This window comes from Schistocerca serialis, chromosome 1 (genome assembly GCF_023864345.2).
Source record: "Schistocerca serialis cubense isolate TAMUIC-IGC-003099 chromosome 1, iqSchSeri2.2, whole genome shotgun sequence".
NCBI lineage: Eukaryota > Metazoa > Arthropoda > Insecta > Orthoptera > Acrididae > Schistocerca > Schistocerca serialis.
The window spans coordinates 315201388-315214538 of NC_064638.1; the positions used below are offsets into that span (position 1 = coordinate 315201388).

At 38.6% G+C, this 13151-nt stretch overlaps 1 protein-coding gene across 1 annotated transcript in view; it reads left to right on the forward strand.

Annotated features, from left to right (window-relative positions):
* Positions 1 to 13151, forward strand: part of LOC126469730 (BRISC complex subunit FAM175B-like) — a 133548-nt gene that overhangs the window by 98242 nt on the left and 22155 nt on the right. The window contains exons 5-6 of the mRNA XM_050096933.1: positions 114 to 233; positions 12432 to 12598. Coding sequence (XP_049952890.1) covers positions 114 to 233; positions 12432 to 12598 — 287 coding nt within the window. The remainder of the gene's footprint in view (positions 1 to 113; positions 234 to 12431; positions 12599 to 13151) is intronic.

A 13151-nucleotide genomic window follows, 5' to 3' on the forward strand; every position in this document is an offset into this window, starting at 1 on the left:
CATACTTGTGAGTGCTGCCAGTTAATTGTCTCTCTATTTAATTTAGTTTCAGTTTATTCCATACAGAAGACATGTTGAGCTACACTACAAATTTTCTTTCTTTCTCATTGCAGAAATTATGAGGCATTACCTGTACAGGTACTCAACTTGGGTGAAACTCATTCAGAATATACTACTGTTCCTGTGACTGCTGGTTTATCCGAATCATTTGGAAAGCTCATCAGGACTGTTGAGTATGAAGTATTTAATTATCTAAATGGTCCACTGATTCAGTGCTAGTATTTTTATACAGAATGCTGTTTCATATGAGTGACTTATTTCTTTATAACGCAATGTAATGATACTTAGCACTATAGAAATGAAAAAACTAGTGTAGCAATCCATAGAACCATGTGTAGGAAAACAATGTATTATTCAAAAGAAACTTCCAGATGTTCATTGCTTTACTTTTCTCAATCCCACACATCACCTAGTTAGCAACATAAAATCAATAATGTCATTACTGTTTATCAGCAAAATGGAAGAGTTTTTTTGCCCTTCACATAGCATAAGCATCTATAGGATGAAGTTTTCCATGCATTTTTCAAAATAGAACACTTAAAAATTTTAGCAGTTAAAGTGCAAAATATTGATTATATAACAACAAAAATATTAAACACTGTGTGCGTGAAGGTATGTTCTCACATTCAGTTGGTGAAATTCAGAAGTTCATTACAGCTTTTTAGTTGGCACAATCAGGTCAGTTATGCCTCTTCAACTATCTTGAAACACAGTTCCTAAGAAAATATTGAGAATTGAATAAAGTGCTTCAATAATGAATCCCAAAAAAAAAAAAAAAAAAAAAAAAAAAAAAAAAAAAAAAAAAAAAAAAAAAAAAAAGAGAGAGAGAAGAAGAAGAAGAAGAAGAAAGAAAGGTTAGAGAAAATTCAGAACTCAACTTGAAATCTATTAGACAATCCTTCGTATTTATCTTAAAGAGACTCACTCCATATGCTCATTTACTGAGTCTTTAGCCTCTTCAGTGAGGGAAAGTCTCAGAAGAAAAGGTCTAAATGTGGATGCACTACGTTTGCTGTAAACACTTACCACACAAAAATTGTCCCTCTCTACTCGCAGGCAATCAACATTATACTTAATGTGTCCTAAAAGATAACTATTAACTTTTTGTCTTACACACACACACACACACACACACACACACACACACACACACACACACACACACATTGCTGTACATGTGTGCCTCAGGGGTGGAGCAATTTCACTGAGGAGATCTGTATATTAAACAAAGGTCAATTGACATTTTTGAGCATTGCCACTGGCTTATGCTCCATCAACTTTACTCTTTTTGTCCATTATTCTCATTGCTGAATGGGGAAAACATTTAATGCTCTACTCTAAGACCGTTTTCTTATCCTCCAGGAATAGTCCATTAGATGTGAAGCTGCTCAAAGTTACCACAAGCAGCACAAAATTGATGCTGTGTAGGAAATTAACTTTATTTGAATGGATGAATACATTGCAACTGTTTTGGAACTCGACTCCACCTTGTCAACTCGAAGATGTGATAGTATTTAGTACTGCAGTCTCTCCCTTGTAAATTGACCAAATCTTGTGTCATGGATTGCATCCAGACTTGTCTAGGCAAGCCATCTTCCCACTTAATAACTGAACAAAGGCAGGGCTTCCACAGAAACCTAGTGTAGCTGCTTAGGAAACACTGCTGAATGAGTAGTGAACCAATCTTGTGTACTTTCTCAAATTGGGTGATTCTTCAGTTGTCTGTCCACTGATCTTAGCAGAAACATCCATTAAAGAGTCTTCCATGTACAAGCAGCATCCCGTAGTACTGAAAAAGCTTATTACATAAAATTAAGAGCAATATTTCAGTTAAGTTCAGACACTAGAATTGTGTTCCGAATTGTGTTCCACAGGGAAGTGTGAACAGCCTCACTTTCTTTGCTGTTGCAGCAACAGAATATCATAAATGGAAATCACCCTTTGAAGTGGTAGCTGTATGTCTGTGGTTTTATTATGTTTTTTTTTTTTTTTCCTTTCTTTCTCTAGACATTACTCAAAAGTAATGATCTGCATGTTCAAGAAATTGACTGAAATATCTGCTCTGCCTTGCTCCGGTGAGGAAAGTGTCTGTGCAATAATCAGTGAAGATTTAATTTAGTACATTGTTCTGTTATTTCCTCAGAAAATCCTGAGAGTTAGTATACCCAGATAATTCAGTGTTTTTGATGTAGAGTTTATAGTAATCCTCACAACCCTAAAGCAGATGAGATGTGTAACCATGCACTCAAGTGCTTCTTCTGTTTTCAGTTCTCTGAGTGCGCCTTATAGTGTTTGACTTTTTTTGGTGACAGAATTTTTGAGACTTCCGCCTATCATTATGCTGAACTGTGCAGCTTTACAGTCTGTTAACATAGCGCAATAGGCAAGGTGACAAGATTCTACCAACATATTACTCTACAGGCATGAAGTGGAAAAACAGTCAGAGCATTGCTCAACTATTTTAGACGATAAGAGACTATATTGCTGTTGACTACGATTTATCTTAATGGCTAAATTTTATCTTATGTTTATCTGTTGTGTTCAGCAAACCAACAGAAAAATACAATTTAGTACACACTGTACTAATACAAATGAATTAGAACCTACCGTCATAATGTTATGAAAAATCTTTTTTAATACAACAAAGTATCCCAAATTCTCACAGATTAGCTGGACAATACATACTTTCATCTGCAAAATGGTCTGTGTCTACGTTCGATCAACAGTAATACTAAAGTAACTTTATACAAAGGCCTACCATGAAAATATGCAAATGTAGCTTTACTGATAAGTACATAACAAAATACAGTTAACAAATTATTTGTGTCATAAGTAAGTCGGTGAAATCGACAGAATCACGGAAAGCAGGCATCAGTATGTGTGCAATTCTGCAAATTTTGCACCTTAGTGTCTACAGGACATGGAATCAAGGTAGCAACAAAGCTAATTGGGAGAAGTTTTCTTAATATTTCTTTACTGATTGTCGATCTGCCTATTAATGACTCTATCGCAGAAGAGGTAAAAAAATCTTGTATCCATCAGGATTAGAGCTGAAAACCAGCACAGTGTTCATCTTGAAGGGCAAATGTTTACTTCTAGGTTAGCATACAAATATGAATGTTGTGACGGCCTAGAGGCTGTGAGTTGACCATCACGGGGGAAGATGGAAGGGAGATACAGAATACAGGTTGTAATTACTGTGTCCTCCTCTGGGTCAGCCACTTAATTTTCTCAAAAAGCTTTGCTCCATGAAGAATATTACTCACAAAAATTGCCGATATTTATCATTGTAGTTTAGCTTAGACTTTCAGTGGAAAGATTCACAAAGATAAAGATGTGGACTGTTGTACTTTTGAAAAGTATATGCATAAAGCAATAAGTCAATCATGTTGTGCTGTATGGTTAATTTAGTGTTGGACTTTTGAGATACTGCATGTTGAGAGCACAAACAAAAGAAAATGATCTGATAAGTTAGCATGTCATATAATGCCAATGGCTAACAAGTGTCCTGTAAAAATTATGCATCATCTTTATTTTAAAAAAATTTGCTAATTACATAGCTTTAACATACAAGGATATCATCTGGCTTTGAAAAAAGTAGAGCAAGTAAACATGCAGTGAATTCAGTATATTATTTGTTGACAAGAGACTAATCTGTTGATGTTTACACTGTGGTAGCTGGAATGAGAATGATAGCGCAAAACAGCAAAGCTTCTCCTCGCTGCGCACAGAAAAAAAGTGAAGGCTGCTCCTTCCTTTATTTATAAGCAATCTTATTACAGTAATTAAATATCACTAGCGAACACTCTGGTCCTCTTTTTCATGCGACACTTGAAACTTTACATATAGAAGGCAGAAAAAGAAATCTACATATGGGGTCTTGTAAGGCACCGTTACGTGAAGCAACCGGGAAATAAACTATGATCTGGATGCATCAACAGCAAGGTTTTACATAGAAATTTTCTCCCACACTCACCTAGGGTACCTTCTTGTCATTTTGGTTCCTCTGTGTCTTAAGTCGTCTGAAAATTGAAAATCTCATTCATCAGGAGCTTCTTGCTTTTATTTGCAAAGCTTAGCCAGCAGTTATATTGTAATCATTACGAACAGCTATACTTTTCATGCATTTGGTTTTCATAGAATGAATGACAGTTTTACTTTAGAACAGCATATTCGAGAATTACTGTCAGCACTTATTGTTTCGACTGCACGGTCTGAGGCGCCTAAGGACAGATGACTTCAGCAGTTTCGTCCCATAGGAACTTAACCACAAATTTCCAGTTTTTACTTATTGTTCCTTTTTTCTCATTCTCATCATAACTCTTCCCCCTTTCATGTTAAGAGTGACTGAAATTAAACTTAAACTGCTATCATTCACCTGCTTAGTTTACTTTGCAACTATTAAGTGCAACTTTTTCGTCATATGTTGTCTTTGAATTTGTGTTGTTGTGTGTTAAGAGGTGGTGCCAGTGAAAGAATCCATATGGAAAACTGTTTTCAAGTATATAATATTAAGTGAATGTTATTCACTCATAATGTTAATAGCGTCTAGTGACACTAAAGAAAAAAATCACTTCCTGTAAGAAAGAGTTTGTTTTCAGTTTGCTTAATGCAGAATAACAAAAATAGCTGCAACAGCTACTAAAGAGGAAAGCCACCAAAATATTTCCCCCTGCTCTCTATTTATGGTGCCTGGGTTGCAGTCAGTGCTTCTGCATATTATTTATAACTACACTTTAGATCCAAATCATTGTTACACAAATGCGAATAAAAATTATTGGCCTATACTAAATATTTCTGCTTCCAGTCAACACAGTGGCAGCTGACACCTTTGAATCTCTGAACTGCAATCTTCCCCATTGTAAGCTAACTCAAGAAACCTCAAGAAACACATTGTCTCAGAAAATGTATTCTACCTGTCACTAGTCTAATGGCGAATTGGAAACTGTGACCACTTCCTGGAGTGGTTCAAAATCATCCTGGTGAATTCACTCGATATTTTCTTATCATTTAGATTAAATATCTGAATAATTCTCATTTAAGGGATGATATACAGGTAACAGATCTATATTTTTGAATCCAGGATTCTCATTGCAACAGAAACTGCAGCGTCCTTTATCCTCTACATCACAAATACTCAGTCTTAACTATCATTTGGTTCAACAAGGGAGCACTGTCTGCTATTGTTGTATGCTAGCTTAGTGGTAAAGTGTTTGCCCTTCAAGGTAACAACTGTGTTACTTTTTTGAGATCTAATCTTACCAGAGACAAGATTCTCACTTCTTCCGTGAAAATAACTAATAGGCAGACAACCAGTGTAGAAATCTCAAGATAACTTCTCACCCATTAGTTTTGTCATTACCTTGATTCTGTACCCAGTAGCTGCAAAGGTGAAAATCTTGCAGAAACGCACGCTTTGTGAGGCCAGCTTTTTCTGGTTCTGTAAATTGTATTGAGTTAATTGTGACACTCAATGATTTGTTGATTGGATTTCGTGATGTATCCACCCATGCTGCTACATTTGCGTACTATCAGGGTAGGCCTTCCTATAATGCTACTTCAGTATTATTGTGGACTGAACAGATTTAGACAATTTTGAAGATGAACGTGCATATTGTCCTGCTAATTTGTGACAATTTTGGGATACTTTATTGTATTAAAAAAAGTTTGTAACATTATCACGATAAATTGCAAATTTATTTGTGTAAGTACAATGTATACTAAATAGCATTATTTTTGTTAGTTTACTGAACACAACAGATATTATGCAACAACAATGTAGTGTGTCTCATTATTGGCCTATACTAAATATTTAGACTGCTTGGGTAGTTTTTTGGCTTTACACCTGTAGAGCAATAAGTTAATAGAACTTTGTCATCCTGAATGTTCTGCTGTGTTAATAGAAAACTGCACACGTCAACATAATAAGACGGAAGGTCTCAAGAATTCTGTCATCAACAAAGCCACATACACAGAGAATAGAAACAGAAGAAGCATTTTAGTGCATGGCTACACACATCATCTGCTTGAAAGTTGTGAGGGTTACTACAAATGCCACACCAAAAACATTGAATTCTCAGGGTATACAAACTCTGAGGACTTCCTGAGAGGAAAATACCAGAACAGTGAACTAAGTTTCTTCACTTGGAGCCATTAGGTAGTACCAACAAATAACTAATTTTCATGTTAAAAATGTAGCAGAAAGTATAGATAAAGTTTGCAGGGCTTGCTGTTCTCAATGTGAGTAATTTGCTGTAAGAATATACTCTGTAAAATTCCTCATGAGGTACTGTATCCAGAATTTTTATAGAAGGCTATGACAATCCATAACTTCTGCATACACATGAAATAGTTTTGAAATTACAGAAAATACGACTTGTAAGACGCCCGGTTTCTCGTTATGAAGAAAGTACAAAAATTTATCATCTTCAATATTCTCGCCTTAGAGTTACGCAGATGTGGAAGCTGGGTGAGCTGTGCATCGCATTACACTTAGAAATCTCAGCATTCTCAACCTTAAAAATGACGTCCTTAAAAGGCAACTGATTTTCTGTAAATTAAATTTTCAGTGATTGTTGCACAGATACTTTCCTCACTGGAGCATATCAAATCTGATGTTTCAGTCAATTTCTTGAACATGCAGATCATTACTTTTGATGAATGTGTTATTCTGAGTCTAGAGAAAGAAGAAAACCATAATAAAACCACATACATACACCTGGCACTTCAAAGGGTGATTTCCATTTATGATATTCTGTTGCTGCAACAGCAAAGAAAGTGAAGCTGTTCCCACTTCCCTGTGAAACACTATTCTAGTGTCTGAACTTAACTGAAATATTGCTCTTAATTTTATGTAATAAGCTTTTTCAGTCCTACAGGATGCTGCTCTTTAATAGATGTTTCTGCTAAGATCAGTGGACAGACAACTGAAGAATTACCCCCATTTGAGAAAGTACACAAGACTGGTTCACCACTCATTCAAGTTTAAAAGTAATTTTTGACATAGAGTATAGTTTATATTAAGTATCTGGCCTGTAGGTATAAGGGACGTTCAAAAAGAAAAGAGCCGGATGCATAATTACAGAAACCCAGTACCTGTATGTTAGGCTGGCTGTTGACACTTGTCCCACTGTGACACAAGGCTGTGAATGGCTTACCCATAAAATTTCCGAGGCTGGGATGTTTAACCAGTTCTGCCTGTACAGCGGGACATCGTCGTCGGAAGCGAGTCGTTTGCCCCTCAGGTCTCTCTCTCTCTCTCTCTCTCTCTCTCTCTCTCTCTCTCTCTCTCTCTCGGCCCTCCCCCCTCCCCCCTCCCCATCAGTCTACTGACTGGTTTGATGCAGCCCGCCACAAATTCCTTTCCTGTGCTAACCTCTTCATCTCAGAGTAGCACTTGCAACCTACGTCCTCAATTATTTGCTTGACGTATTCCAATATCTGTCTTCCTCTACAGTTTTCGCCTCTACAGCTCCCTCTAGTATCATGGAAGTCATTGCCTCATGTCTTAGCAGATGTCCTATCATCCTGTCCCTTCTGCTTATCAGTGTTTTCCACATATTCCTTTCCTCTCCGATTCTGCGTAGAACCTCCTCATTCCTTACCTTATGAGTCCACCTAATTTTCAACATTCGTCTATAGCACCACATCTCAAATGCTTCGATTCTCTTCTGTTCCCGTTTTCCCACAGTCCATGTTTCACTACCATACAATGCTGTACTCCAGACGTACATCCTCAGAAGTTTCTTCCTCAAATTAAGGCCAGTATTTGATATTAGTAGACTTCTCTTGGCCAGAAATGCCTTTTTTGCCATAGCGAGTCTGCTTTTGATGTACTCTCTGCTCCGTCTGTCATTGGTTATTTTACTGCCTAGGTAGCAGAATTCCTTAACTTCATTGACTTCGTGACCATCAATCCTGATGTTAAGTTTCTCGCTGTTCTCATTTCTACTACTTCTCATTACCTTTGTCTTTCTCTGATTTACTCTCAAACCATACTGTGTACTCATTAGACTGTTCATTCCGTTCAGCAGATCATTTAATTTTTCTTCACTTTCACTCAGGATAGCAATGTCATCAGGGAATCGTATTGTTGATATCCTCCCACCTTGTATTTTAATTCCACTCCTGAACTTTTCTTTTATTTCCGTCATTGCTTCCTCGATGTACAGATTGAAGAGTAGGGGTGAAAGGCTACAGCCTTGTCTTACACCCTTCTTAATACGAGCACTTCGTTCTTGATCATCCACTCTTATTATTCCCTCTTGGTTGTTGTACATATTGTATATGACCCGTCTCTCCCTATAGCTTACCCCTACTTTTTTCAGAATCTCGAACAGCTTGCACCATTTTATATTGTCGAACGCTTTTTCCAGGTCGACAAATCTATGAAAGTGTCTTGATTTTTCTTTAGCCTTGCTTCCATTATTAGCCGTAACGTCATAATTGCCTCTCTCATCCCTTTACTTTTCCTAAAGCCAAACTGATCATCACCTAGTGCGTTCTCAATTTTCTTTTCCATTCTTCTGTATATTATTCTTGTAAGCAGCTTCGATGCATGAGCTGTTAAGCTGATTGTGCGATAATTCTCGCACTTGGCAGCTCTTGCCGTCTTCGGAATTGTGTGGATGATGCTTTTCCGAAAGTCAGATGGTATATCGCCACACTCATATATTCTACACACCAACGTGAATAGTCGTTTTGTTGCCACTTCCCCCAATGATTTTAGAAATTCTGATGGAATGTTATCAATCCCTTCTGCCTTATTTGACCGTAAGTCCTCCAAAGCTCTTTTAAATTCCGATTCTAATACTGGATCCCCTATCTCTTCTAAATAGACTCCTGTTTCTTCTTCTATCACATCAGACAAATCTTCACCCTCATAGAGGCTTTCAATGTATTCTTTCCACCTATCTGCTCTCTCCTCTGCATTTAACAGTGGAATTCCCGTAGCACTCTTAATGTTACCACCGTTGCTTTTAATGTCACCAAAGGTTGTTTTGACTTTCCTGTATGCTGAGTCTGTCCTTCCGACAGTCATATCTTTTTCGATTTCCCACCCCTAGGACAAGAGAGTGCCCTGAACCTCTATCCGCTCCTCCGCCCTCTTTGACAAGGCCGTTGGCAGAATGAGGCTGACTTCTTATGCCGGAAGTCTTCGGCCGCCAATGCTGATTATTTATAAAAATTTAGGCAGTGGCGGGGATCGAACCCGGGACTGAAGACGTTTTGATTATGAATCAAAGACGCTACCCCTAGACCCCGGTGTAGGTCTTTTTAAGGGGACCAAAAATGGTGTAATCACAGGGGGAGAGATCCGGACTGTATGGAAGGTGGCCGATAACCTCCCATTTTAATTTCTGCGGGAGTGCTGCGACTGTGTTGGCCATGTGAGGCTTTGCTTTGTCATGGAGCAGAATGACCCCATGGGTGAGATTGCGTGGTCGTTTTGATTAGATTGCTTGGCAAAGGTTGGTCAAAGTTTGTGAGTAATACTGGGCATTCACTGTTGTCCCGTGCTGCAGGAAGTGAATCAGAAGGGGGCCATCTTGGTCAAAGAACGACGTCAGCATAACCTTTCCTGCACTCATGTGGATGGCCTTGGCTTTTTTTAGTGATGGTGATCCTGGATGCTTCCACTGGATACTGTATTGTTTTGATTCTGGTTCAAAGTGATGACACCATAACTTATCTCCTGCCACCACTTGTGCCAGGAACACATTCCCTTCCCAAGCATAGCACTGCAGATGCTTCCTGGTGTGGTTGAAGACTGTGGGGCACCCATTGGGTGCACACTTTGCGCATGTATAGTCGTTCCTTCATTATGGTGTGAACACTTCAGACGCTCAATCCGACCATGGCGGGCGGCTATGGCTTTCTCTGTCGCTCGACAGTCCTGGGTGATGAGTGCATCCACCAGCTGGACGATGTCATCAGTACTGCAGGGTGGTGCTTCAGACCGTGCGCCATCGGCTTATGACACCCATCCTTCCCTGAAGTGCTTCTGCCATGCCTTGACCCTTGAAAGGGATATGCAGTGTTTGTTGTACACTTGTAACATTCGTCGATGAATGTCTGTTCCTCCTCCTCCGTTTGCTGTCAGAAAACCAACACCACCTCTTTGCTCTTCTTTTGCTGCCTCCACGCACTGTTTGCAATGCGACTGGCAGCGTTGGACTACTGCAAAAAGAACTGAAAAATTGTTCTCAGTCAGTTCCATGATTTTCATAAGTTGAAGAAGACTTGTGGAATTCTGACTGCCTCAGACTCTCCTGAATCTGATTCCTTGCTGACCACTGTGTTCCTTTCCATTTTGTCTTTGCTTGGACTGTTCAGTATTGGTTTTTCCTTGGAATCAAAAGGATTTGGTTGTGTTCCTGCTCCATTCATCACCTTCCACTTATAGGAGAGGTAGGTTAGTTTTGCAGCTCTCTGATTACACTGTGGATCCATCCAAAGTTGCCGAAGGAAAATTCTGTAGCAGCACATGTAACTGGAGCTTCCAGAATTTTTATGGGCAATTCTGCCAATTCACAAAGCCATCTGAAACCTCCCCTCTACTATAAAGGACACACATGACAATATTTATCTGTCTGAAGATGAGGACCCACTCCTTCCCAAACATATTGTTGGGACCAAATTCCTTGTTTCTCCCTCTAATCTCCCAAGTTCTCTCTAACTTGAACAACATTTAGTCCAGTTTTTGAATGATTTCTTGATGCCTTCAGCTGCCATTCTCTTTATTTAATTTATAATTGCACAATTTCAGCCTCAGGCCATTTTTGAGTATGTCGCGTGCGCGCGCGCGCGCGTACACACACACACACACACACACACACACACACACACACACACACACACACACACGGAGAGGGAGGTGTGGCAGGGGGCTGTTTGAGTGCAAGAGAGACTGAGTGAGGAGTAGAACCAGTAAAAAGATAAAGGAAAGTATAATTAATAAGCAGCTGTCAGCAAGACACACCCTTCCTTGGTACAGCAAGTTGGAATGCAAGTAAAAAGCATGCTTCCCTCTTCTTTGTTTTCATTCTTAGGAATAAAGGCAATAAATGATAGACATTGTTTAAAGTGCAAACATTTACTAGCTTTTAAAATCAGGAGTATCATCCCATCCCTTATTTTAATTGGTAAATTACACATTGTAGCGGTATATGAGTTTTGCTATTTGGGAAGCAAAACAACTGATAATGGTCGAAGTAGAGAGGATATAAAATGTAGACTGGCTATGGCAAGGAAAGCATCCCTGAAGAAGAGAAATTTGTTAACATAGAGTATAGATTTAAGTGTCAGGAAATCTTTTCTGAAAGTATTTGTGTGGGGTGTGGAAGTGAAACATGGTCCATAAATGGTTTCGACAAGAAGAGAATAGAAGCTTTCGAAATGTGGTGCTACAGAAGAATGCTCGAGATTAGATCGGTAGATCACATAACTAATGAGGAGGTATTGAATAGAATAGGGGAGAAGAGGAATTTGTGACACAACTTTACTAGAAGAAGGGATCAGTTGGTAGGACGTGTTCTGAGGCATCAAGGGATCACTAATTTAGTATTGGAGGGAAGTGTGGAGGGTAAAAATCATAGAGGGAGACCAAGGGATGAATACACTAAGCAGATTCAGAAGGATGTAGGTTGCAGTAGTTACTCAGATATGAAGAAGCTTGCACAGGACAGAGTAGCACAGAGAGCTGTGTCAAACCAGTCTCTGGACTGAAGACCCCGACAACAACAGCAGCAGCAGCAGCAGCAGCAGCAGCAGCAGCAGCAGTAGAAACTCTAAAAAATACTTATTTTTATAAGTGCCCAGATTTTTGGCATTTAAAATGGCTTTGGGCATTTGTCTGCATCTACCAACACAAAAATAAATAAAGAAGAAATGAAACAACGGAAAATCCAGGCTTCAGATGCCATAAACTGTGGTCTTGTGTGTGTGTGTGTGTGTGTGTGTGTGTGTGTGTGTGTGTGTGTGTGTCCTTTTGTTGTGGCTACCTGCAACTTAGCATCTCTGCTATATGATGAGTAGCAACTATCCTTTTTATAATATTGTTAAATAAAAGAAAGGTAAGATAGAAAAAAAGGCCCCTGAATGTGATCAGACACACGCATAATAATATTGTTTCAAAATTTGTCTAGAACTGAGAAACAGGGAGTAAAAAAACGGCAATGTGGCAGATAAAGTGAAACTTGTTTCAAATGTACATGTAAATTCAAGACATAAAACTGTTCTTTTTTGTTCCAGTAAGTCTATTTCCATGACAAGTTGTGCTTTTTTAGTTTTTATTTTACAGTAAATTGTAAAAAATTTATACCAAAATATTTTAAATTGTTCCTATAAAGGTAATTAAATTTCTGTTCCAGGATCTCGGACAAGGAATGTGATGTTTTCGTAATGTGTCGCATACAAAAATCACTCCAAGAACACCTTAAGAAAATTTCTAGTGCATTAAAGGAATCTGAGAATCGAGCATCTCAGTTGGAGATGGAAGTTGAATCACTGCGAATCAGCAATGATGATCTCTCCAATGGTAAGGAAGAAGAAGTGTATTTTAACAAGCTTCAGATGACACTGTGTCTACCTCTCATTCACGGGAGTATGATTGAGTACCACCTGAAATGTGGATTATTACTTCTGAGTTTTATTTTTCATACTCCTCATCCTCCTTTCAGAGGAAAGTCCATATACACAGTCAGAAAAGACACCTGAGGCAGGGCACCCATTGATGTATTTTGTCAGGTGACGAGGCATGTAGTGTGCCAGACACATGGCACGCTTGCGTGATTAGACTCCTATAGAAGTGATTCGACATCAGTAAAGTGAGATCATGTGTTCTGGCTTTAGTCAACAAATTTTATAAAATGTGTTGTTAGATACATCCTTACTGGCATATTAACGTGAATAAGTATGATATGTTTTAAAGTGTTTAAATAGTTGAATATGTATTCACTTTCCTATTATGGCTGCAGAAACCTTGTGCTTTGCTGGAGAATTATACAAAACAAACATGTATAACAGCAAGAAGTGACAAGAGCAAAAGTAGTAAGTGCTTTAACGTGCCACAAACAAGAGAAGCAAGACCA